The following is a 26,956-nucleotide window of genomic DNA, read 5'->3' on the forward strand; positions in this document are numbered from 1 at the left end:
CTCTTGGCAGCAGGGCTGTCACCAGCTCAAGCTTGAAGCGGCCAAGTGATCGTCATCCCACCCAATTATACAGAAAACCCGCCGCAATTGTGCCAAACCATTTGCTGGATTCAAACAATGTCTTGAATTTCTGGCACCAGGTAGCAATAGCCAAAAAAGGGCAGAATGTACAATGGTAAGAAGTGAAGAAAGTGTTTGAGAAGAATGGCTAGACAGTGGATAAGAGCAAAGAGCGCTAAGGAACAGAGAGCTGGAGAAAGTAGGGGTAATGGAAAAGGAAAGGTGTTTCAGTCAATTTATAGCCCACTTTTTGACTACAGTCCTCAAAGCAGTTAACAGCATTTATAAAGATGCAAGGAATACACTAAGAACCAGATGGATAAGACTAACAAAGTAAAACCAATACACTCAGCTGGATTAGGAGCCAGGTATCTGCTATTCTTTCCCAGAGAATAGTTATTAAAATAGTTAAATAGTTATTTAAATATAAAAATATTTGTAAATTCTAGACTATAAATATAAATATCATATAAATGTCAAAGTGGTTTACAATAATATCTCTAAATAATAACAGTATCTAAAAATTAAAACTCAGTGAATCAACTATTATGGAAAAATGTTTTCTTAATTGCCTGCATAAAGTTGGAGTCATGGGAAACCTTTCAGCAGACATTTACAGGTTGAAACAGAAGGCACCTGCAGCATCTCTATCAGCAAAGCATTCCACAGGACTGGGCTGTCAGCTGAGCTGTCAGATGAGCCTTGTCATCTTGGCTTGTTCAACCATGTTCAACCAACCAGCAGATAATCTCAGTGATCAAACTGGGATGTAAGGGTTCAGGTGGTCCCCAAGGGACCCTGGACCAGTGAGTGTTTGAAGGCCAGGGAGTGGCGGAGGGGAGTAGACAGAAGCAAAATACAAAAAGGTAAGGGATAAGCAGAGAATTTAAGAGGAGAACTGGAGGAAGCAACAGCCAAAAAAGGAACAAGGAACTTTCTGGAGAGGCTGGGGATGAGTAATGAAAACCTTCTGCACAGGCAAAAACCTGAGCAGACCACAGCTGAAGTAAATGGATGGGAAAGAAGTTTACTGAAAGGCAACACAGTGTGAGACAGCTCTTGTCTTGAGCAGATGCCAAATATGGGAATATATGTTACAAATTGAGGGTAACTAGCCAATCAAGCATGTACACATTATGCAAATCTTTCACCAATGTAGATATTTGTTTATAAATATTCCCAGAAGCAAACAGATACAAAATGAATGAGTTAAGCCATTTAAGTTCATCACATTTTTATAGCTTTCCAGGCTTGTTCAGACCTGTAAACACCAGACTACATTTTACAAATATTTTAGTTCGGATATATTTCCTACCAATTTTGTCAAATTCTCATGCTGATTGCTGTGCATCTTTCTCTCCTGCCACCCCCCCCCCCCCCAGAGAGGAGGACAGAAAGAGGAGACAAGTTCTGCCAACTAGTTCTGTGTTCGCACAACAAGACAAGGCTGACTAGGGCTAGGCAGGATCTGGTTTTCAACATCATGATATATCAGCAGCTAAATACTAGTATATGCTGATATATCACGTTATCTGGAATGTATCTTGGCTGTTTCTTCCTCCCTACCTTAGGCTAAAGGCAGGCAAGCAGCAGCCAAGCACACGGAGCCTGAAAAGCACATTCTCAGGCTTCATGTGCATATCTGCCTTTGCCTTCATCTGAGCAGGCGGGCTGAGTCTTTCCTCCTGGAGCGACCAACTGCCCGCAGAGGAAAGATGCAGCCTGCCTGCTCAGGTGAAGGCAACTTGAGCTGCCAATACATGGCAGCTGGGGAGCAGCGATGTATCAGCAGCTCAAAAAGTCTGAAACCGGTATTGCAATGTGAACGCCATATCGGTTTCAGACAATAAATCGGCTTACCACCCAGCTTTAAGGCTGACTACATTTATTTTCCCGTAAGAGAGACTGGAAGGCCACACTCAGTGTCAAGAGCAATGCAGCAGAGGAAGCTTGGGTAGGGAACAGATTCTCGGCCCCCAGACTCAAGCAGCTGCCATTCATTAGTGGCTTCTAGGAGTTGGTGTTTCAGCCTTGAGAATGTTCACAAAAAATGGATACGAAGAGTGCTGAATCTCTTTCTGTTTCTGTGCTGATAAATGTTGGGTGGTTTATTAAAGTAGCCTCTAAAACAAGCTTCTAAATGGTAGAACATGTGTGTTGCATGCAGAATGACCTTGAGTTGAATCTCAGTTTACCCAAGAGCCTATGAGGGAGGATGGTAAATCAACATAGCTAGGAAGTACCTGTGCCTCAATTGTGGAGGACTTATCTGTGTATGAGATAACTCATCATCTTAGAACTGATCCACTTCACATGAATGCTAAGAAACTATGGCACATTCATTCATGCATACAAATCAACTGTATTTTTCTCTCATGGCAGAGAATGAGATCTACCAAATGGAGTGGCATTCAGGACAGTCTAAAAACTAGAATATGGAGTCTACAAATATATTTAGGCAAGGCACAATGAAACAGACAAGTTACTTGGTGCAATGTGGGCAGCTGTGTAACCTTCCATTTAAGTTAATGAGGGTGAACAAGGTAAGCCATGATTTTATAGGATTTACCTTCCCTTGGGTCTCTGTCTAATGAGCCAACAAAAGGCCCCACCATAAGGCCAGCTAGATAAATTGCAAGCAAATGTGGGCATTAAAGTGATCCTTTAATTTAATTTCCCTCAGATTTGGGATAAATGCAAGCACCACAAATTATGCAATCCATTAAAAACTAGGTCCTTCATTATGCTTGCTGGGGGTGAAACAGATTTCTCTTCCCCTCCCCCCTCAATAAGCTTACAAAGCTTACCAAGTCAATCCCTTGACGGAAACAAATACGACCACTTAGAAGTCATACAGTGCTTATGAGTATCCAAAATGAATAGGCAGTCCCTGCAATGCCTTGCTTACCTGGCTTAGCACAGAAAGCAGCCCTCCACCTTGAAAAGAGAGGTGGTACCAGGGATTCTTGGCTTTATGTGATTTAATGTTTATGCTTGGATGCCCAGAATCAAACACTTGCTTAAGCTGCAAGTTAAAAGGTAAAGGGACCCCTGACCGTTAAGTCCAGTCGCGGACAACTCTGGGGTTGTGGCACTCATCTCGCTCTATAGGCCGAGGGAGCTGGCGTTTGTCCGCAGACAGCTTCCAGGTCATGTGGCCAGCATGACTAAGCCGCTTCTGGTGAACCAGAGCAGCACACGGAAACGCTGTTTACCTTCCCGCCAGAGCAGTACCTATTTATCTACTTGCACTTTGACGTGCTTTTGAACTGCTAGGTTGGCAGGAGCAGGGACAGAGCAACGGGAGCTCACTCCGCCGCGGGGATTCGAACCGCTGACTTCTGATCGGCAAACCCTAGGCTCTGTGGTTTACACCACAGTGCTGAGGCTCCTTGCTTCTACACAGTGCTATTTTTCTTGAAAAATAGATACCAGAACTCACCATGGAAGCCTCCCATGTTGTCTTATAATGGCAATAGAGCCCACCTGTACCAGAACTGAGCTCCGGTGAGTTCTGGCTGAAAAAAAAGCCCTGCTTCTAAAAAAGAGAGAGGTACATACCAGTTATGTTGGGGAACTGTAACAGTTCAAAATACATTACTATTGTAAAAGCACTTTGTTAATTTAAGAGAAACAGAAAAAATACTTTCCTCTCCCATAGAAAATTTACGTAATATTTAATATTTAATTATAATATTTATAATCATCAAGACAATTTTTATGCTCCAGTATAAAAGATGCATACTTCACTTTAACTGAAATACAGTACAATGAACTGTATATTCATTAACCAAGAATACATTCCAGGAACTTGTTTAGTCAAGGGTCTAACCTTTGCACATTAACTATTTATTAATTAAATCTTAGCGGTGTGCTTAAAAAGCATGGAGGTTAATACCATAGCTGTCAACATTTCCCTTTTTTAAAGGGAAATTCCCTTATTCCGAATAGGATTCCTCACAAGAAAAGGGAAAAGTTAACAGCTATGGTTAATACATATTAAGACTCTCTAGCATTAATTGAGACTCTAGGGTCCTAAGACTGGGAGGGTCTAGTGAGCAGCCAAAACACATGCACTCACCTGTACTACCTAACTATTGGGCATTTTCTGTGGTTGATCCCTATTTGTGGATTGCTCTCCCTAGGGAGGATTGCCTGGAGCCATCATAATATACTTTTAGGTGCCTCTGGCCTTTAACTAGCACTGGCATAAGCCCAGAATTTCCTGGGATTCGGCCCTCGGAAATAGTGTCTGACAAAAGTCACTGAAATATTCAGGAAAATCCGGACATATGGCAACCTATGTTGGAAGCATAAACTTTAGTGAATTTCCTTAAATATAGCTCAAAACTCCATTATTATTTTTTTAGGTTTTGTAAAACAACAACAACAACAACAACTCAACAACTTTGGCCAAAAATAAAAAAGGTCAACAACTTTGGCCAAAACACATACACACAAACAACCCTACTTTAACTATCTGTCGCCTTTTCGTTGTGGGTGGGATGTTTTTAATGTATTGCCTCCCAACTTAATGTATCTGGGTTGGGTTTCTTTGGTTGGTTGGTTGGTTGTAAGTTGATTTGGGTTGCCTTGGGCAAGATAAATCAACTAACAACTTTAACAAAGAAGGAAAAAATAATAATTGCACAAAATGGCTAAAAGTAAAGGTACCCCTGCCCGTACAGGCCAGTCTTGCCAGACTCTAGGGTTGTGCACTCATATCACTCTATAGGCCGGGAGCCAGCGCTGTCCGCAGACACTTCCAGGTCACGTGGCCAGCGTGACAAGCTGCATCTGGCGAGCCAACGTAGCACACGGAACACCGTTTACCTTCCCGCTTGGTAAGCGGTCCCTATTTATCTACTTGCACCCGGGGTGCTTTCGAACTGCTAGGTTGGTAGGCGCTGGGACCGAACGACGGGAGCGCACCCCTCCGCGGGGATTCGAACCGCCAACCATGCGATCAGCAAGTCCTAGGCGCTGAGGTTTTACCCACAGTGCCACCCATGTCCCCACAAAATGGCTAGATGCTATTTTATGTGATTAATAGATTTGATTCATCTGTCCACTGCTTTTGCTGAAGCAAAAATGTCAATAATTATAATTAGATATACTGCAATGGCATAGCTAATCAACTGTGGCACTTTTTAAGAAAAGTGCCAAATTTACACTATTGTACCAATATATGCTAATCATTTTCAGGTTTTGAGTATATGGTATGGTACAAGTATACATATGTGCGACCAACCAAAGTATTATTTCAATTTGAATAGAGTATAACACCAATTGACATTGATTATATATAATCATTAAACATACCAGGATAGTTGTCAACATTCATACAATTGCAATTTATAAATATAATTTATAAATTGCAATTGTATGAATTTCTAAATATAACACATATGTACACATTGACAAGCATTTAAATAATAAGTCTATTTTAGATACATTTAATATTGCATATGTTCATAGAAACCAAGTAGAAATTAACATATATAATGTTAAAAAGTTTCAATCAGCTTATGCATGCATGTGAAAAAAGCTCAGTGGTAGAGCATCTGCCTTGTATGCAGACAGTCCCAGGTTCTGGGTCAAGTTGCAGCTGCTGCCAAGCCAATATTGAGCTGGACTCAGTGTAAGGCAACTTCCTATATGTCACTGCATGCTATACCACGTTCTCTTGGCTGCACATGCAATACCATACAGCCCAATCAGCATGTATTAGACCACAAATTGCACATTTCTTTTGTCACTATGCTAACAAGTATCAACTGTGTTAACCTCTGCTTTAACAATCTGTATTATAGGCTGTCTCAATTTCTTTTTCAAATGATCAGGAAATAAACAAGCAGAGACTATCCACATGACTAGTTCTGAAGATTAGATGGTTAAAGAGAAGTAGACAAGCAATGAGAACAAGGTAAGCTTAAAACAAAGAAACTGCTGCAAGTCCTTTGAGAGCATCTTTCACTGCTATCAAACTTAGCCCGTATTTGTGCTAGATCGTCACTGCACTTCTATAGGAAATGCATCTAGCATTAAAGAACTAGACTCTATCAGCAGCTGAAAGTCAGCAGCTGAAAATCACAGTCGCTGAAAACTTTCAACATGGTGCCACTGTATGCTTTTATGCGATATTACGGTTGCATTCTACACTGTGACAAATATTTGTAAAAACTACTTTTTTCAGTCTTAGTAGAATTTCAGCTATAATTCAAAGAGAAAGGGCACGACTAAATAAAATAGAAACTAAAAACACTTCAGATATACAGTGGTACCTCGGGTTAAGTACTTAATTCGTTATGGAGGTCTGTTCTTAACCTGAAACTGTTCTTAACCTGAAGCACCACTTTAGCTAATGGAGTGATTTCTGTTTTCATCCTGAAGCAAAGTTCTTAACCCGAGGTAATATTTCTGAGTCTGTAACCTGAAGTGTATGTAACCTGAAGCGTATGTAACCCGTATGTAACTCGAGGTACCACTGTATATCCCATGATACAGGTGAAGGGAAACAGCTTTTAAAAAGCTAAAAGTTTTATGTCTGTGGAATTAAAGGTGTCTGGAAACAAAGATGGATGATGAAATCTGACTGTAACACAAAAAAACTATGCAATATTTTTTATGATGAAGAGTCTGAACATGATTGCTTGGGAGCCTTTACTCCATATTTAAGTGGCCACTGGACTATACTTTTAGATTTTATCCTGGAATATCAGGAATAAAGCTCTGTATAAAAAGTCAGGGTTTTAGAAATCCTAGAAAGTACCAGGACACAGGACTCAGACTTTGTTATAAGGCTCTTCTGAATCATGTTTTTAAAATGTAGGTAAAACTACCATAGAACCTACTTATAAACAATAAGATAAAATCATATGATAATGCAAGCTGAAGAGCAATATAATTTCTGCACTTTTGCATGCCATGTGAAGGGCATCAAGAGACAATGAAGATGTGACACTGCTTGAAGGAAATCTCTCTTTGTGTGTTACAAAATACATAGGGCACCCCAAATTTCTAAACACCTTATCTCCTTGGAACATTCACCACAGAACCATAGCATGCCTTCAAACAAATTAGTTTTTGCTTTACAATACAGCTGAAGACTTACACTATCACAAAACACTAATTAAAATATGGACAAACGTATGATTGATAACTGGAGGCTTTCACAAAATATGTGGAAGCTATGCAACTTCTGCTCATATTTAGGTCAACATATGGTAATAAATCTTTGACATTTAAAATAACCTCCACTGAAACCATTGTGGAGTATCCTAGCATAATCTGTCTAACCCAAACCACATTTTATCTTATGGTTATGCTAAGTTCTGTTGTTCTGGTGCACTCTTAAAATAATGGTGGGAAATGTATGTGGAAGGAAATTCAGAGGAACATCATTGCCATTTGCTTTACTGAACTGTGGACAATTTTTCCAAAATACCTATGTAAATATATAGCAAAGCACTAAAGTTTTCCTGTTGTTCCATTTAATGTGTGTGTGCACCTGCCACACTATGGGAAAGGGAATAACAATTTAGGCGGTGCGGAGGGAGGATAACGGAGAAGTAAATGAGTCATCTTGAGTTGCTGTAAAGAAGGTGTGGGGAGGAAGTGGTAGAGTCATCCCAGAGCCTTCAATGTAGCCTTGCTCCAGAGTTACACTACACTCAAAAATTAAAATGGGCTCTGGCACTCTGGACAGTCACCCAGCACACCTCCCACCACCAGGAAGTGGAGGGTTCTTAAAGTGCAGTTGCCTGTACTGCAGAAAGACAACCCATTTAATAATTCTCCCTGCCACCACCACTGGGTGCTGGGAAGAGCTTTGAGCGGCTGCAGCAGGCAAAGGAGCCATCTATTTAATCGCTCCCCAATCCCCAATGTAGGAGAGTTATTAAACAGATGGCTCCCTTTCTTGAGACAGCTGCTCTTGTGTCAAGAGGAAAGGGGGTCAAATATTTAAGCAGCCAACCTACCCAAATGCAGGAATCTGGGTGGGCCCCTTTAAGAACCCTGCTTGTTGCTTGGGCACTGGGGGAGAAAAGGACAGAATGACTACACAGCAATGAATCAGCCTGTATGATCCCTCTCAATGTCTCAGGCATAGCCTTGTTCTATGTTAGGGACTTCAAGGGGATAAAAATAGTTTCTCTCCCTACTGCAGCTACATGGTGCTCCTCTCTGTGTGGCATCTGAACCACAACTACTTGCTCTGCCTTGTCTCCCAGTAAGCCCATCAGCAACAAAGACATTGGAAAAGCCTCCACAAAGGCATGTTGCCCTGAGCCCCCTCAAATCTGGTGTTGGTCACCCAAATTCAGTAGTCAACTTTCAATAAGCATCTCAGATTGCTGCAAAATAGAGAGACTGGAAAATCCCTGGGTCAGATTTCAAGCAAAAATTGTAAGTCTTCCTTCTCTAGAGACTTTACGTTTCCCGTATCTATTGCTGTAATGAACACCACTACAACTTATAAACCCAGCAAGTACTTGCGTCTCTGGATACCTTTCAGGATAGCGATAGACATAAACAGAACACAGCAGATCATTACTTCTGGTAAGTAATATAGGGAGAAATTTAACATCTCACTCATTAATGTGAATGAAGGCATGGCTCATCAAGTGGCATTTACTGGCAAGACAAATTTTTCATAGATGTGGAACCTAAAAATAATGTTAGGGCAAGCCCACTTCCATTAATCATCTCCAAGCATTCAGCACTTTTCTTGGCACTAATGGACTGTTGACATCTTAAAACTTTGTCTGGATAGTGTATGAAGGCATCTAGTAACTACTTAATTTCATATTCTCAGAAATTGGTGAGGGTTAGGGGGATGAAAGAGAAGAACAAGGCATGCAGGTCCTGAAAATTTGAAGCAGTTAAGGTAGATGGTTCCAATAGATTAAAACTGGTAAAATGAAATGGTATTCTGACTGGAGATTCTCAAGGCAGGCAATTTTAATAGGTATTGGCACCCAGATCTCAAGAGAAAGCTCCTATAAGTCCACAAAGAAGATTTTCTAAACTTAGTGTGATTGTTTTTTTAGCTTCTTTATTTTCAATTTCACTTAGATGCATTTCAGTCTACAAAAAAAATGAAATAGAATATATCTTCTGCAGGAAGTGCATAGGGCTATAATTATTTTATTGTTTCTACAATCCCAGGAAGGCAGCAAAGTGAGCTGGGTTTGCTTGTGCAAGGCTGCTCTAATCTAAAGGTGCTGAAACTGTAAGAAGCAGGCTACCATCTCCTCTGAAAATATTACCAGACTTTGTGCAATTAAAAAGCAGAAAAGAGGGACAGATATAGGTGTATTCTGCTACTGTTAGAGGAACAGACACAGGTGGGGGTGGGCTTCAACTGTGCAAATCAGGGGTCGGCAAACTACGGCCCGGGGGCTGGATGCAGCCTGAAAGGGTCGCGAAACCAGCCCGTACAGCCATTTGAAAAACCCTGCCAAGTGTCCGAGGCCGAAAGGCCACGTCAGTGTTTACCTCAACGTGGCGTGGGGCAGCAAGCCTCTGTAAACTCCAATGCAGCCTTTCATTCATTGAGCCACTCCTGACATGCAGCCACCCATGGCTCCCACAGCAGCAGGGGGCTGAGCAGAGAGCAAAGCCGGAGGGAGCAGTGAGGGGGCCGGTGGCTTCAGCGAGCTTGTGGGGCTGGCACTGAGCCTGCAGCTGAAGCTGGGCTTCCCCTTGCATGAGGTGCTGCTGCTCAGCTCCTTCCTGGGGTAGCCGCTATCGCCCTGTGCCAAAGAGCGCAGCCCAGGGGACAGGGTCCAAATGAGTCACTGCTTCCTGGCCAAGGGAATGCAGAGAAGGAGGCAGGGTCTCTGCACCTGGACAGACAGTGGACCTCCCCCCCCCCGCCCCCAGCCCTTCTCCCTTCGTTGTCTGCCACCTGCCTGCACTGGGCCGAAGCCCTTTTTCTCTCTGCCCGGCGGGACGGGAGCCAGTGGCTTCGGTGGCAGCGGCGGCTGCTGTCCCTGCCCAGGTTGAGGCCTGAGGAAGGGGGAGGGAGCAGCAAGGGAGCTGGCGGGAAGTCAGGGCCGGTGAGGCAGCGGTGCTTGGGCCCTCCTCCCACGGCAGGGACTGTGGCTGTGGGGAATCCCGACTACAGCTCTTTCTTCTTCCTCCCCTCCCCCACCCCCATGGCAGTTCATATTTTTCTTCAAAATATTGTCCGGCCCCTCACAAGGTCTGAGGGACAGTGAACCGGCCCCCTGCTGAAAAAGTCTGAGGACCCCTGGTCCAAATCATAGACTTCCAGGAAAATCTTCTTAAGGAGGAGGTGCACCATCACCTCCTCCAAGGCAGATGGTTACTTCTCCCTCTTCCACTTACATGCATTACTCATTTCCTGGATCCTATAAGGTTACAGCATTCTTTACAAATATACTTTATATCTGGAGCACAAGTACAAAATGACAGAAGCTGCTTACTCTGGAAAATCAAATAGCTGCTAAATCCACAAGGCATCCACTACTAGAATATAAAACGTTAGCTCCAGGACACTCAGGCACACACTGATAAACAGCATATTTAAAGCCACACATATGGAGAAACTGACACGTGCAACCCACAATCAGTGAAACTATCAAAGGGTTAGTTTGGCCCTCTCAAGCCACTCATGCAAGTAGTTAATTAGAACACAATATTAAGCAGTAGCCAGCATTTTTAAATTTCCCAGTATGTGCTGCTTCTTTTGTAAGTGAAAAAAAAGGTTTCAGCACTGCTTTAGGAGTGATCACTACAAAAGAAACACATAGTGATAGCAGAGCAGCAGCCTTCAACAGACAGCATTTTCATTTCCTAAAGTGGTGCTTCAGGTTAAGAACAGTTTCAGGTTAAGAACGGACCTCCGGAACGAATTAAGTTCTTAACCCGAGGAAACAGCGGATGGGGAATGAGAGCCACTAATGAACAAGACATCCCCCCCCCCGCCCCAACACCTTCCCAAATCTGTTGTGGGGTGTTCCACAAGCCTCCAATCATCACACATACAGCGAAGGAAAAAAGTATTTGATCCCCTGCTAAATTTGCCCATTTGCCCTCTGACAAAGAAATGACCAGTCCATAATTTTAATGGTAGGTTTATTGTAGCTGTGAGAGACAGAATAACAACAGGAAAACCCCCAGAAACCCAGAAGACAAAAGTCAGCGATTGATGTGTGTTATAATGAGTGAAATAAGTATTTGATCCCCTATCAACCAGCCAGATGTCAGGCTACCTGGTATCTTTACTGTATGTAACGAGCTGAGATTAGAAGCACCTGCTGTAAGGGAGAGAAGCCTTACCTGTAATCCCAGCTCGTTACAGTATCTGTACAAAAGAAACCTGTCGACAGAAGCAATCCAGATTCCAAACTAGCCACCATGACCAAGACCCAAGGATGCCAGGGACAAGACTGTAGACCTGCACAAGGCTGGACTGGGCTACAAGACTTTTGCCAGGCAGCTTGGTGAGAAGGTGAGAACAGTTGGTGCAATAATTTGCAAATGGAAGAAACACAAAATAAAGGGAGATTTGGGGCAGAAAAATGAAACTGATAAGAAAGGACTAAATCCTCCTTTCCTCCACATGCTATGGTTTTGATCAGGATTGAGCCCTGTTATTATTACGGATTAAATTTGTTAGCTGCTTGTCTTGTACAAGGCAACTCAAAGTGACTTACAACCAAAACCAACCCCCCCCCACATAGATATATTAAAACCAAGAAGAAAATACATTAAAAGTATTCCACCCAACTACAGCTCCTATTTTAAAAAAGAGAGAAAAAGGGCAGGCATGAATTCATACTTGGTTTAATCAGGGATTTTTCAGACAGAACTCACTGGAATTGCGTTCTGACAGCTCTCAGCTGGGTCCCAGAAGTGGGAGGAGAGACCTGACCAGCCTCAGCAAAGCTCCACTGCACCTCCGGCTCACCAGGGCACCAGAGCGGCACAGGTGAGCCAGAGGCGCAGTGGGGCTTTGCTGAGGCTCTTCAACCTCCCAGCTAACAGCTGATGTGCGGGAAACCTGGAAAAGCAGGTAGGAGATTGTTAAACTGCTCCGCTGAGGCACAGGCAGCTACCCACCCTGCAATGGAGCAGTATAAGGAAGTCGCCACCTGTGCCTCAGCAGTGGCGAAGCTGCATGCTCTGCTACCGGGGGCAGAGAGCACGTGGGGGTGTGGCTGGCGCCCAGGGGGCGTGTCACACATCCCAGTGACGTGGTACACCGCCTGTGAGGGCGTGGCACGTGTTCTGGGGCATGGCGCACTATCTTTGGGCGCGTGGTGCCCGGTACATGGGAGGGGTGTGCAGCGCGTGTCCAGGGAGGCCGCTGTGATGGCACCCTACTGAAATAGTAGTGCCAGGGGCGGTCCGCTCCCTACGCACTCCCGTTCCTCCGCCAGTGTGCCTCAGCCGCCTTCGCATGGGTGGGCAGGCTGCCTCTTTCTCCTGGGAGGAAGAAGCAGTCAACCCACCCCTCGCCTGCCTGTGCAAAGATGGCTGAGGCAGCCCTGCAAACAGAGTGTGACAGGCTCCATTCCCATGACTTCCTCAGCTACTGCCACTGCCTTTGCACAGCCACCTGGTGTGTGTCTGTGTACATCACTTCTAGTTTGGACCTCATACTCTCCCCTTAAATCAGCCAGTCAAGGAAGCAGGCAACAGTTACCTGGGGGGTGGGGGCAACTGCAATTTTTTTGTGGCTGGAGAGCAAAACTTCAGTGGGAGAAGATAAGGGCACCTGACTCTGCCTACTTACAGCTCTCCTTGGAACTTTACATACAATCCTTTCTTGGTGTCTCCTACACACACACACACACACACACACACACACACACACTTGGGAGCTTACCCCAAGGTTGTCTGTTTGAGAAGCTGCACAGGATAAAGCATCAATCTACGCACTATTAATACAGTGGGCTGCTGAACTGATCAAAATTTGGACCAGGCCGAAGAAGAAGGGTTGGACAATACATTTGATACTATTTCTAAAATGAAGCTACTGACTTCTTAAATATGAAGCCCCTACACATAACAAAATTGCTGAGAAGGTTATGGGGATGAGAAGAGAGAAGACATTTAAAACAAGTCCAAAATCTAGTGTGCCGCATTGGAAGCAGTGTTAGAATCCTCAGATATAAACTTATTGCCAAATGACACCTTAAGCCAAGGTTACGGTCACCACAACAGAATGTCTAGGCACCATTTTCTTCCAAATAAGGTTGGTCATTATTCCTTTCATTTCTATACCACCTTATATTTTAAAGGAAAAATCTCAAAGAAGCCCCACGTCTTTGGAATGACCTTCCCTGCCACTCCCCAGCTTTTGTTCCACTAGAAACTGAAGATAGCAGCTTGACTTTAGCCAAGTCTTTGGAAAGGGGCTTTATGTACACTACAACGCCAGAATGTTGATCTGTTGCTGCTGTTTGTGCTTTAATTTGGATTTTGCACAATTTTACTTTTTGTCTTTGTTTTTATGAAGTTTATGTGCCATATTTCCATCCTGACACCATGTTAAAGGCAGTTGATATGTATTTTAAATAAATACCGTATTGGCCTGAGTATAAGTCTCACTTCCCCCCCAAATTCCAACCGTGAAAAGTGTGGCTTATATTCGTGATCTTACAGCATGCAGCCAGGAGTGTGGGGTGAACCGAGCCCGGAGCATGACAAAGCAGCACCCGCCCCATGCGTAGTCCCCGTCCTCTCCCCAGAGCAAGGAAGGGGAAAGGCCGCCGGCAACGCAGCGTGGCTCCCCTCCCCAATATACAGCCAGGAGCAGCGAGGAATGGAGAAGCTTATATTTGGGTATTTTTTCTTTCCCCTCCTTCAATTTTAAAGGTGTGGCTTATATTCGGGCCAATATGGTATATGAACGTTGAAATAAAAGCTTCTTGCATCCTTTATGGTTGCCCCCTGCTTACACTGTGCATTTTGCATTGCACTTATGACTTGGCAGCTTCCAGGCCCTGCAGAAGGCATTCTCTTAATATCCGCAACAGTGAGCTGACCTAAGCACCCACCACCACCAAACTCAAGATCACAGAGCTCTTCTCTACAGCAGGTCAAGCTGGTAAACAGAATTCCTTTATTTTATTCTCAACATTCAATTGTGGAAAAACTATGGAAAAGAAAAACCTATGGCAAACATATTTAATAAGAACTGGACTCAAGAACGACTCCTTTTACCAAACTACATACATTTAGTTTAAAACGCAGGGACTACCTCCAATCAAGTGCAAGTGATACGGAACTATTACACACTGATATGAAACGAGCCCTCTATTTTCAAAGGGCAGTATTCAGCAGAAGTGTTAAATTTTACAATTCACATGCCAAGCTAAAAGAAAATACATTCCAACCATGATAGATAACGTGTGCTTGCCAACACATGGGCAAAATGAAGTGAATTAAGGAAGTGACACCCACTTGTAAAGGAATCTCCTCATTTCCTGGCATGTCTTAATGGATACATTGTATTTTTGCACGTGGGAGAAATATTGCAGAGCCATCAGATGAGCTTGAGTACATGAAGTGCTCAGCCATGTGTGCAGAAGAGGTCTTGTGAAAATATAGATCTCTATGAAAGCTTATGCATAGGGAACTAAAATCAAGGAAGCATCTAGTGTAGAAGGTTTATAACCTAGACCAGAGGTTTTCAACCTTTTTGAGTCCACGGCTACCTTGGACAACAACATTTATTTCTGTAGCTCCCCTGGGGGAGCCACTTACCCTGGGTTTCTATTACAGTAAGTGGAGTGTCCCCCATTTCGCCCCACCCCTTCAGCACAATTTTTGGCACATGTGTAATTGGGAGCGCATGTGTCTAAGGAAACACAAACAACACCGCTGCTGTGCAGGGCTGAGTTGACAAACATGGCAGCCCCAGCCTGCCTTTCCCTAAATTAGTGTACACGTAGTGGGGAGAGGGGTGCAGAGGGCAAAACAGGATTAAGATCGGAAGCAGAAATATTTTGTCATTTCCGGGGGAAGAAAAGCAAGAAACACACAACACAGGGCACACATGCAAATATGGTTCTTTCCTGCAACGTCCTCCCTGTCCCCATAAAGCTGGGCGACTGTTAAGGAGGAGGGGGTTACCTGGGAGGAGAGGTAGAGAAGAAAAGAAAAGGGGATAGGGATGTTGTGTGTAGAAGGAGAGAGGAACATAGAAGACACTCCTCACTTTCAGGGTTATTTTTAAATCCCTCCTTATAGAGCACATAGACATCCAGGCAAACATACCATGAAGCTACTTGGTTATTTTCTTGCATTCCTCAAGCCCTCTGTATAAAACTAAGGAACTGTTAGTTATTGAAGTGGAGGAGGATTTTTGTTGCTGTGTGTATGGAGATTTAAGAAGATAAAATCCATTCAAAAGGGTTTCCCCACTTCTTTTGCCAGTGCAAGTTAAAACTGCAGACTCCCCTGAATGTTCCTCAGAGAGAAATAATGCAGGAAGATATGGACTACAAGTTAATGAAAAACGCTCCCCCGGCTCCCCTGAATGTTCCTCAAGTCACCTCCGGGTGCCACGGCATACCGGTTGAAAACCAATGGCCTAGACCAATGTCCTGCCCTACAATGAAATGAAGCAGTGTATCACTCTTGCTCAGATGCACATACACTCATGGCGCTATCCCACACTTGAAGCCACTGCAGGCAAAGCAAGCACCAATAAATGAACCAATCGTGATATTCTGCTTGCAAATCTTCTCTCTCTCCAGAAGTTGCTAGAATGTGCCCCTTATAAGACAAAGCTTACAGTTAGGTACAGTTTTAGCAGCATGTAGCATCACTGGGTGTTCATAAAAGGCTCAAGAGCCCCACAATTCCAGACAATTTCTAGAGCAAGTAGGAAGTCATGATATCAGAGAAGCAAGTAGGGTGGGACGAAGAGGACCGCATACCAAGGTAATGATTTCTCCTAATCCACAGATCTGCACATGCAATAATAGGATGCACACAATAATGCGTACACACACTCCAAACAGATGGCTAGCACAGAGTTTATAAACCTCAAGCACACTGAACAATACCATCCACTTCCACAAATTACCAAGACCACATGCAGACAAATCATGACCACCAGCAGTTGCCCAGGGTCAAGATTTGTGCCTAAGAGGCTGGAATGTTCACAGCTAGCAAAGTGCACAATGAGAGTTGCAGTGTCCCCTTCTACAGACAGAAGGCTTGCCTATAAAGATATTTAGTGCAAAATACCCATTAACTTTGACAATAACTTGTAGGTTATATGATGGGGCTGATAGGAGTGGGGGGAAGAGAAAACAGAATTGCAATCAGACCTAACATCCTATTTTCTATAATGGCCTGCTGGCAATTTTAGACATTCTATAACTAACAGGATCAGCTCTAGGACTATCCATTTTTAATAGTTAGCATTGTTAGGGTCAAGAATTATGGAAATCCCTAAAACCGAAGACAGAAAATCTCTTTACTATATGCAGGGCAGATGAGGCTCTGCCATGAGCTAATCCATTTTTAGAGAGAGCCAACTATAAAGATGCAGAAAAGTAGAGCAAAAGCAGTTTCCCATTAACTTTGCACAGCCAAGTCCCACTTCATTTCAGAAGTATTTGGATGAACATATAAAAGGACAACTAAAGTTAGATGCAGCTTCATTTGAAATGAATGAAAATGTAAGAGTTATTCAACAAAGTAATTAAGGATTATTTTCACATCCATACATAAGTAGCTCAGATCTTTGAGGAATAGATCTGAACCACTCTCCCCCACTTTCATGAACAATCTTTTCTTACAACCCCACTTTCCTCCCTAGTGTATTTTAATACTTCATTGTTGGTCAGTTTAACATATGAATGGTCTATTATTGCTACAAAAATAGCATTGTTTTGTTGGAATGTTCAAATGCCAGTACATTAAAATAAGATCATGTTAGCTAGTCTTAATCAAAAGGACACTTACAATATGACCCCCAGGGCAGACATTATAATCATGATCCTTAATTGCCACATCATGGCAGACTTTTCCTCTTAAAGGCAAAGGACAGGAAAGCATTTTAATCCTATCTTGTTGCTGTTGTTGTTGGGCCAATTTTCCTGCCTTCCTAAAACCAACACACATAGCATTTAACTTAGAAGGTCTAAACTGTTCACCGACATACCAAAATAAGCATCAAGACACCAAAAGGAAAGAAGGCACTTTGTTGCCAAAATATAGTCATCCACAGTTTTGCACAGAAAGTGCTTATAATTTTAGCTTTAACACAGATGGACTGTATTTCAAGACTGCTCACTCCCCCTTACAGCGAACAGTTGAAATTCAAGATATCCTTTGAGTTAGGTCCAAGTCTATGCAGAGTCAAACATACAAAAACCTCTTGAAATGAATGGGCTTAGGCATGCTTAGATTCACATGTGATCAGGCGGCACATTTTCTAAATGTAACAATAATGCCACTATTGCAGGCAAAAATCCTGCAAACATTCATCCTAAAAAGATGAACTCACACAAATTGCTGAACTGCCCAAGAATGAGCTGTTTCATCCCAAGACAGCTTAATTAGCCCTCTCCACAATCACTACCTAGGGGCCATATTGCACTGCAGGCAGAAGGGATCAAGACTTCACGAAGCTCTCTCTTTCTTTGCAACTTGTATTCGATGTTTTAATATTTGTTTCATTTTTCTGTAAAGCACTTTGTATGTTTCACCTGTAATATAGCACCTAAATATATTAAATAAATAATATTGTCCTGCCTCTGGTAATGAGTTTGGCTGCACATCAAATGAAGATGTATGACAGAATGAGAGATGACAAAGATTTTCACTCTCATACATAACTTCAGACATTGAGAGTGTCTACAGCCAAAGTGACACTAACTCAGAGTACGCAAGTTGGATCAGGGATTAGCTGATTGTGTAAGCATAAAGGTAAAGAGAACCCTGACCATTAAGTCCAGTCACGGATGACTCTGGGGTTGCAGCGCTCATCTCGCTTTACTGGCCATTTGTCCGCAGACAGCTTCCGGGTCATGTGGCCAGCATGACTAAGCCGCTTCTGGCGAACCAAAGCAGCACACGGAAACGCCGTTTACCTTCCTGCAGGAGCGGTACCTATTTATCTACTTGCACTTTGACGTGCTTTCGAACTGCTAGGTTGGCAGGAGCAGGGACCGAGCAACGGGAGCTCACCCCGTCCCAGGGATTTGAACCGCCAACCTTCTGCAGGATCTAATCATCGTACTAAAAAAGTACAATGTAAAAAGAGGAAGAGTGTTATATCACAACATTCTATTGCAATACTTTTAAGTGGATCTTGGTTGTAAACCCTTCAGGGATAAACCTTTCAGACAAGGCAGACTTTAAAGCAATGCTAAAATAATGCCAGGTAAACAAAGAAAAACAACAACAAAACCAACAAATTCATGATTATTCCTAGAAATATCCGAATAAAGAAAGTTATATACCACCAGCTGAAATTTGGGCTGTCAAATGCTTCTTCCCCTCCCCCAAGCAGAACGTGGCTACCCAGTACACTTCTGGGAATCATAGAATCAGAGTGACTGAATATATTTTATTAAATCCAGAGGCCACCAGTGAATTGGGTGGAGTGAAATCACAGACACACACTTGGGAAATGGCAGCAGATGGGTCGTCTCTCATTCTTAAAGTTGTGTTATTATGCTTTTTTCTCATGTTTCCAGTACCTCTAGTGGGTATAGGACAAGTAGAAAGTTCACCTGTTGAATTTCTGCTTATGATTCAACCCTCTCCCTAAGAAAGGGATGGTTTTAAGTAAACTTACTGAATTAACTGTGGCAAATGCAGTCCGGGTAAAGTTTTAGAAATTGCACTAAACAGTAACATTTTCTGTATGAAACTTCCCACCTCAATCGTAGAAGACAAATTTTTTCACAATTATGTTGATTCTGTAAACAATCCATTTCCAAAGAAGCTAGGCTAAAAACTACAAATCAAGAAGTCCCCTGTTTCATGAACTTACTAGGGGGCCTCAGGCAAGTCACTCTACCATACAGCCCTAAATACAGCATGGGGATAACCTTGCAGAGTTGCTGTAATTATTACATCAAGGTAATGCATGCAAAGGACCACAAATACCAAGTACAAATGGAGCAGTGCGACTAGGATGATAAAAGGTCTGAAAACCAAGCCTTATGAGGAACAATTGAAGGAGTTAGGTATGCTTAGTCTGAAGAAGAGAAGACTGAGAGGTGATATGATAGCCACCTTTGAAAATTTGAAGAGATGTCTCATGGAAGATGGAGCAAATTTATTTTATGCTGCTCTAAAGGGTAGGATCCAACCCCATGGATTCCTCTGCAAGTAAGGACTAAACATTAGGAAGAACTTTCAGATGTTAAGCGCTGTTTTACAGCAAAATGGATTCCCATGGAAGCTGTTGGACTTCATTGGAAGCTTTTAAGCAGAGGTGAGACAGCCATTTGTCAGGGATGCTTTGCTGAGATTCCTGCATTGCAGGGGGTTGGACTAAATGACCCTCGTGAGTTCCTATTAACCTTATGATTCTTTGAGTGCCCTGCACTCAAAGAACATAACAACAAGAATTAGAAAACAGGTTTTATTTATTTATTCCAAAACATCCACACACACAGTATATGCAGTACCTGCTACTGAGAAATGCCAAGTATTCTCTATCTAAACTGATATTGCAGAACGGAATAGTGAACACAGGTATTGCATTCTGTCAAAGAGACTGCATTCTTTTAAGTTAATGTTGGCTAAAGCAAATATTTCTTTATTCTTTTTTACTGCAAAGAAAAGCAGAAGCCTACCAGTTTTTAAAGCATACTTTGCAGTGAATGTGTGTGTGTAGGACAGGCCCATACAGCTGATAGGCTAGACTGTTCTGACTAATTTAAACTATGTCCCATTGGGTTACTGCAACACAGAATTCTTGTCTGACTAAGCAAATAACTTGAGATAATTCCCAAGGCTGAATCTTGGCTGTTCCCATTCCAGAGTTGAAAGAAAGTATTTTCAGACAAAAGCAAAAGTCAGACATACGCAGAGAGAAATGAATAATATTGTCAGCCCTGCTAAGTCCTTTACATATCCCTCTGGCATCAGCAACTTACAGTCAAACCTCGGTTGTTGAACGCAATCCATTGCGGAAGACTGTTTGACTTTCGAAACATTTGACAACTGAGGTGTGACTTCCAATTGGTTGCAAGAGCTTCTTGCACTCCAGCAGAAGCCGCATTTGGGTTGCGAAAAACGTTTGAAAACCGGAGCATTTACTTCCAGGTTTTTGGCATTTGGGAGCCAAAACATTCGAAAACGGAATCATTTGAGAACCAAGGTTTGACTGTATCAGGTTTGTGGGGCTACTGAGAGCCTGTCTTGGTAACATTAGAAGGACGTGTTACAAGACAAAGAAAATTCACAGAATTGCATAAAAACTGTCCAAACCTGCACATATCTAATAAATGCTTGATGTGACCATATAATCCTGGTGAACAAGCAGTAATTATTTTTACAGGGACAAAATAAGTGCAAAGCAAAGCATTTATAAAGGGAAATTTGCAAACTGCCTTCTGTCCCTTTTGGAGACGAGAGGCAGTAATCATCATCTGAAGAGGCAACAGCATGTTCAAGTAACAGCAGCTCATTCCAACAGAACATGTTACTTACCATTTCTTAGTGCACTCAACCATTAGTTCCTGGTAAGAGGCCACAAACTGGAACTTGGATGCATGTTTTCCAACACGTTGCAGTCTTTTCCATACTGAAGCCATGATAATAAGCAGCTAAAAAAGCCAAAGCCCCAAAAGATGTAGAAAATCTCAGGTTGAGCAAGGCAGGTATAATAGTTCGTTTGTGCTAAGCAAGCTACATGTAAGTCTAATAAAAACAATGGACACAGAAGATGTTGAAAGGATGCTCAGGATGAATGTTCTGGATATCCCTTTCCCAGAGTAAATCTTCTTTTTAGTGAAGAGCACATTGTTGAGTGGAGACAATCATGAACCATGACAAGGAGAAAATGTAAGTGCAAGGAAGTTTCCTCATTCCTCTTCATGGGCTCAAATGAGGTTCAGGCTGTCAGACTGGAATGCAAAACAGAATTCAAGTGAGGCAGTGGCAGTATGTGCTGTATGTGATACTGTTACAATTGTGGGAAATTTCTTATGTGCTTTTCATATGGCATTCATGGACCCGCAACACTGTACACATGAGAGAGAGAAAAAGAGACCCACACCCCTTACAAAACCCTCATAGAGAGGGAGAGAAATGCAGAAGCAATTTCAGGAATGCAAGCCACAAGTCTGTCTGGAAACAAACCAATCAGTTATTTTATCAACACACTCATCCTCCCAAACAACTTAAACAAAATACAAAAAATCAGGAGGGCCACCCTCCAGCATCTCTTGGAAGCCAGGCTACATATCGAGGTGCTGCCAATAGTACACACAGAGGGAGCTGCGAGAAGTTCTTTGTCTCCATGCTGATGACAAAAAGGTGTAACAGTTGTTTCTTCCCTCATCTCCTTTCTACAGGGGAATCTGTGCATATTGGGAAAGTCCGAGCATACTGGCGGTGCTGGTGTTGCAGTAGCAGCAGCAGGCAGTTAGAGTGAGGGTGCAAGAGGGTAAAAGACCTTTCCTGAGCTTCAGCAGCTTAGGGCAGGGATATCCTTTTCCTCCACCGAATAGCAAACAGATCCCCTTCCATCTGTGGCGCTACTTTCCAGCCACGAAAACAGGGCAGGGGCTGTACGGAAAGTGCAGCTATTTACTTCATCTGGACAGGGGGAAGAGGAAAGGGAAAGCGCAGCAGCAGCAGGAGCCTCAGTGGGCAGGAGGCCGGCGCGGGGCTCGGGGAGCGGGTGGCGAGCAGAGGCCGCTTCTTTCGCCGCTGGGCGACCTCTCCTGCTTCAGACATTTCTCCGCTTTGCGAGACACCTCGCCTGCTGCATTGTGTCTGCCCGCCTGGCTTGAGGGGGCTCCCGACACTCGGGGGGTCTGGCGCGGAAGGCGAGGGCTCGGCTGCTGCCCCTTCTCCATCCCCGGGGCGGAGGGGACCTCGCTGCTGCGCGGGGCGGGCGGGCGGGCGACGCGCGGAGAAGCCGCAAGGCGACGGCGGGCAGGGATGTGGCGCTGGCCTCCGGCTCTTACCTTCTTCCCGCCGCTCCAGCCCTCGCTCCCGGCCAGGCGAGGGGGCTGCGTGGGGCTGTCACACACCCCGGCCAGGGCTGGGGCTGCCCATGGCAACCGCGCGGCAGCTGCTGACCCGCCTCGCTCCGGGCAGAGAAGGGTCCCCGCCCCGTGAAATAAAAAAGCCCCGACCAGGGAGGCGGCGGCGGCGCTGCTTCTCCTCCGGGACCCCGAAGCAGCAGCAGCAGCAGCTCCGGCTCCTCGCATTCCACAGCCGCCACCCTCCCGCTGCCAGAGGTGCGCACCTCACACCAACTTTCGCCCAGCAGGCGCAACCGAACCGGCGCCGCTCGGAGCACGCCATTGGCAAAACGGGCGGGAGCCCTCCCCAAGCCGGCGAGCGCATTGGTCGCGGGGCCGCGTCGATCATTGGCCGCAAGGCGCGCGGGGGGGGAGCGGAGGGTAAAGCGAAACCCTCCTCGCGAGTTAAGGGGCGGGGTTGGGAAAGGGAGGAAAGAGAAGGGGCGGGCTCGGCTGCCGCCGCCACACACACACTCGCCGCAGCCTCGCCCTTTCCATTGGCTCGCAGCGCCACCGCCGGGGCGGGGTTGTTTACACCGAACGGCCCGGTCATTGGGTGGCGCTGGCGCCCATCTGCGGAAAGTTGCACGCGCCGGGGTTTTGTGGGAAAGAAGGCAGCTGCCGCTGGATGGGGGGGGGGGGGGCGGAGCTGAGGCGCCCGGCGCGTCCTCCTTGGTGGTGGCTCCTGCGGATCTCTCTCCCTTTGCTCGCCCCACAGCAGGGGGGGCTATCGTGAATAAAACATGGGGGGGGGGCACACACTGTTTGAATGGCGATGACCATCAACTGGAGGGGCGGCCGGTACCCTCACGGCCCCTCAAGTATTCTGTTGGCCCTTCAAGTATTCACGGCCCTCAAGGATAACTCTCGGCCCCTAGGAGTTGCCTCTTATGCCCGCCCCCCCCCCACACACTTCGCCCTCCACTTTCAATAGGCTGCTCAGAAGTAAAAACCTCCAAGCTGGCGCAGACTCCTGTTTAAATGATTTTGATGATGATTTAATAAATTGCTATACTGCCCTCCATCCAAAGATCCCAGACGGCTGACAACAGAAAAATACAGAGTGAGAATAGAAAATACGTACAATGAAACAAAATAGCACTGATACAGTAGTATGTATTTGTGTGTGTTTATATTGTAATCTACCCTGCATTCCTTGGATGAAGGGCAGTAGAGAAATTTAATTAATTAATTAATTATACTTTAGTCATGTTGGACCCCACTAAAGCTTTGTCAAATTAACAGTAAGCTACCCCCCCCCCAAGTTTCTGAAGGAGGTGCAGCGCTCTGGGATCTCTGATCCATCTGTGGTGGAACTGTGTCCCAATAACATTCATTCTGACATATAATATTTTCTCTAACACTTCTCTTTTAATCAATCATAATTTGATTTGGGATCCTAAATTAGCACTTTTGTTGCTTGAGGGCAACTCCAATCCTGAAGTTCCATCTTGAACTCTTAGTGTCTTTTCTCTTAGCTGCTGCCAGGATGGAGGTAGCTGCTAGGTAGAAAACAGGAGAAAATCTCACTTTTCTCACATGTATGAGAAATACATATTATTGGATTGCCAGTTACACAAAGTAACAGTAAGGTACATACATAATAAATTCATTGATTATAAGACTTCTCCACAGAGATGCATGTGCTATAGTGGGTTGCAATAACTGCTGGTTTATTGATGTGATCAATAAACATGTGCCTAAAAATGTTTCTCACTTTGCCTGCCCATTAACTCTTCTGAGCAGGGTCAAGCATTTAGAAAGTGCTATTTCTGGTATTGTTTTTGTTTTTATGTTATGTTTAGGGTTGTTATTGTTGAAAGATCGTCAACTCTATCATGAATTTGAAAGCATTCAAAATTAACTTTATGTAGCCCCAAATCTATCATTTGGAAAGTATAAATTCCTAGTTAAACTAGAGTACACTGTTGTTCCCCTGGGATTTTTTGACCCTCAAGGTTTTATTTGAAAACCTTGAGGGATGAAGCTACATCAGAACGAACACCTGGAGAAGTGTTAATGCTGTTATTGCATAAAAATGCATTTCTCCCACAGGAATCTTGCTCAGAACTTTCTTGATTAGTGTTGAAGTGGAGAGATTTTCTTACACTGATCATGAACTTTTTCTTTGGCAAAAATAATGTTTTTTCACATTTCCAGTGTACTGTGATGCCTCCTCACTTATATGATACCACTACCATGCCATTTAGCTGAACGTGGCTGAAGATCTTGGAAAGTGTTGACTCTGAGGTGATGTTAGGTGAAATAATTTTGTGAGCTCATCCTGTTACTTTGTTCATATGCATTTCACATTATTTAAGATAGGAACGGATATTTGAAAACATTCTGTTCATTAGATTACACATGCTGACCCAAATTATCTTTTTGTCATGGGAACATTTTTAAACACTTCTAAGAATTGCCTTTTCTTTTTCCTCCAGAAGAAACAGTTAAAAGAAGTATTAGCCTAGACTAACTCCTAAGTTGTTGCAAGAAAAAATCTCCACTGAAGTATGTTTAGAATTTGAATGGTAACGACACACACAGTGCAGTAATCCTCCTTGTGCTATGTATATATTTAGCAAAAACATTTTTGTTTCCCACACACAGACATCACTTCTCTCTCCAGCAGAATAAATGCAAAGGATCCGGTGGCTGTTCAGCAACTTGTGTTTCAAAACATCATTATTTATTAACATTTTCCATTTCATTATTTGCTTTTAGGGTCAAATTACATGAGGCCTACAGAAGATAAGAGCATATGAAATTATTTTCTCATCTAGATGTAGAGCAAAGTTTCTTCTGAAACAAAAAACATTGATTTTGTTGCTTTTGTTTCATTTGAAAAAAGATTGATGAGTGATTTGACAAATGTTATAGTTACTGATTTAACAAATGTTAAATGATCCCATTAGCTATAAATGTCTTCTAATAAGCATGCAGCTCCTATCTCTCTCCTCCATCGCTTCTGGTATTAGCAAATATAACATGTTGTTAGGGTTTGTTTTACCCAGCACACATCTTTCATTCAAAACCATCTGAGAAGTGACTTTGAACACTAAAATGAGGAGAGAGTACATTGGTGCTTAACCCAGAGAAGCTACCACTACTGGACTTGACTACGGTACTGAAAATTGTACTGATAGAGTGTTCCTAGGTTCAGAACAGCAAGTACAAAGCCACAGGGGTGATTGACAGGTACATGACATTTTAAAATATTTATTCAAATTTGTTAATGAATTAAATATATTTGAATATCAAACTACACGTGTTTATGATTTGTTGTTTCTCAGTGACTTATGATACTCCAGCACCATTACTCCTGAACAACACAGTCACACAATGGAAGTTGCCATAGCCTTGGTCTTGTGCCTCTCGTTTGCTTCAGTACTCTCTTTTTTTGAAGTTGAGATGAACTCAGATGAGCCTCATTTTTCATCTTCACTTTTGCACAGAGTGTAATTGCAGAAGTCCATAAATTCTGATGTACAATAATTTTGCCCCACTCCGAGGTCACAATGTACATACGGATGAACTCTTGCCTCAAATCTCAAAATATATTATTGTGAAAGAAGCTAATCTGATATGTCACATTACCATTTAAAATAATGATAAATTAATATAGTGTTGCCAGCCTCATGCTGCAGAACATTCTTCCAGCATAGATTCAGCAGGCATTTTCACTTTTGACTTCCAGGGGTCTCTGGAAGTGTTTTCAGTGCCAAGAGGCCTTTGCAGCTGCTTAACCCAATGATCCAGTCACTTTAATAATTGTTTGTGTTTTATGTTTTATAGTTGTACACCATCCTGATATTTTATGATATGGTAATATAGATATATTGTTATAAATAAATAGAAGAAAGTGTGAAACATTAGTAGGAAAGGCAATCAGATGTAGATATTATGAATGGCTAGGGTGTTTTGTTACTGTTTTAATGATCAATTATCAGAGTGCCTGTGTGGCAGTGACGGGCTGGTCACTGAGGAGTGGTGGCTGGAGAAGGAGAGTTAGCAGGAGCACTAACTTGCCCCCCACATTGAGGGGGCGCATCATGCGATGCGGCATGTGATGTCATGTGACACATCCCACCCAGCACGCAAGCGCTCACACACTGGGCTGGTGTCCCACCCATGCCACCGCGATGCTGGCGCTTGCACACCAGCTGGGGAATGGGGAACATGGAGCTGGGCTCTACACTTGGCCTCCTTCTCCCCGTGGCAAGGGTGGTGTCAGGCTTCAGAGAATCAGATCTTTCCCATGGTGGCAGTCAAGAAGAAGAAAAATGATAAAAGTTCTTACCAAGCAATTTATTCAATAATTCACAGAGAGCAACAAAGAAATGCAACCTTCCCTAAATAATGGTGTTGCTCCAAGTAAAGTCCCACCCCACTACATCTCTCCTATTGTATGTCACCCCTGTGTCGGCTAAACCGTGCTTTCTGGCTCCAAGCTCTTGGTTCTACTACCCTCAATGCCTTCCTAGTCCGGGGTGTGTGTGTCAGGAATGCTTTCCAAGGACACTGAGTCTATCAGCTGCCTCTCCCCTGGTGCTTCTTCCTCCTGCTGTTCCTCTTCCAGTATATCCCAGCTTCTGCCCTCAGCAGCCTCTGAACTATGCCCTTCTGCAAACCACTGTTCTAAATCTATACTGTCCTCCTTGGGAAGGTTCAGGAGAAGGGCGTGG

At 43.7% G+C, this 26,956-nt stretch overlaps 1 protein-coding gene across 4 annotated transcripts in view; it reads right to left on the reverse strand.

Annotated features, from left to right (window-relative positions):
- The window catches only part of EHBP1 (EH domain binding protein 1), a 269,882-nt gene extending 247,302 nt beyond the window's left edge, over positions 1–22,580 (reverse strand). For 2 of the 4 annotated variants that reach the window (XM_083730032.1, XM_083730030.1), the window contains exons 1-2: positions 22,212–22,580; positions 20,728–21,143 (exon numbers count right to left, since the gene is read on the reverse strand). In XM_083730032.1, the coding sequence (XP_083586158.1) occupies positions 20,728–20,831 (104 nt within the window). In that variant the 5' untranslated portion in view covers positions 20,832–21,143; positions 22,212–22,580. The remainder of the gene's footprint in view (positions 1–20,727; positions 21,144–22,211) is intronic. The other 2 variants (XM_083730031.1, XM_083730029.1) reach the window with 2 other exon arrangements.
- Positions 22,581–26,956: the final 4,376 nt, after the last annotated feature.

This window comes from Podarcis gaigeae (genome assembly GCF_964106915.1).
Source record: "Podarcis gaigeae genome assembly, chromosome: 3".
Classification (NCBI taxonomy): domain Eukaryota; kingdom Metazoa; phylum Chordata; class Lepidosauria; order Squamata; family Lacertidae; genus Podarcis; species Podarcis gaigeae.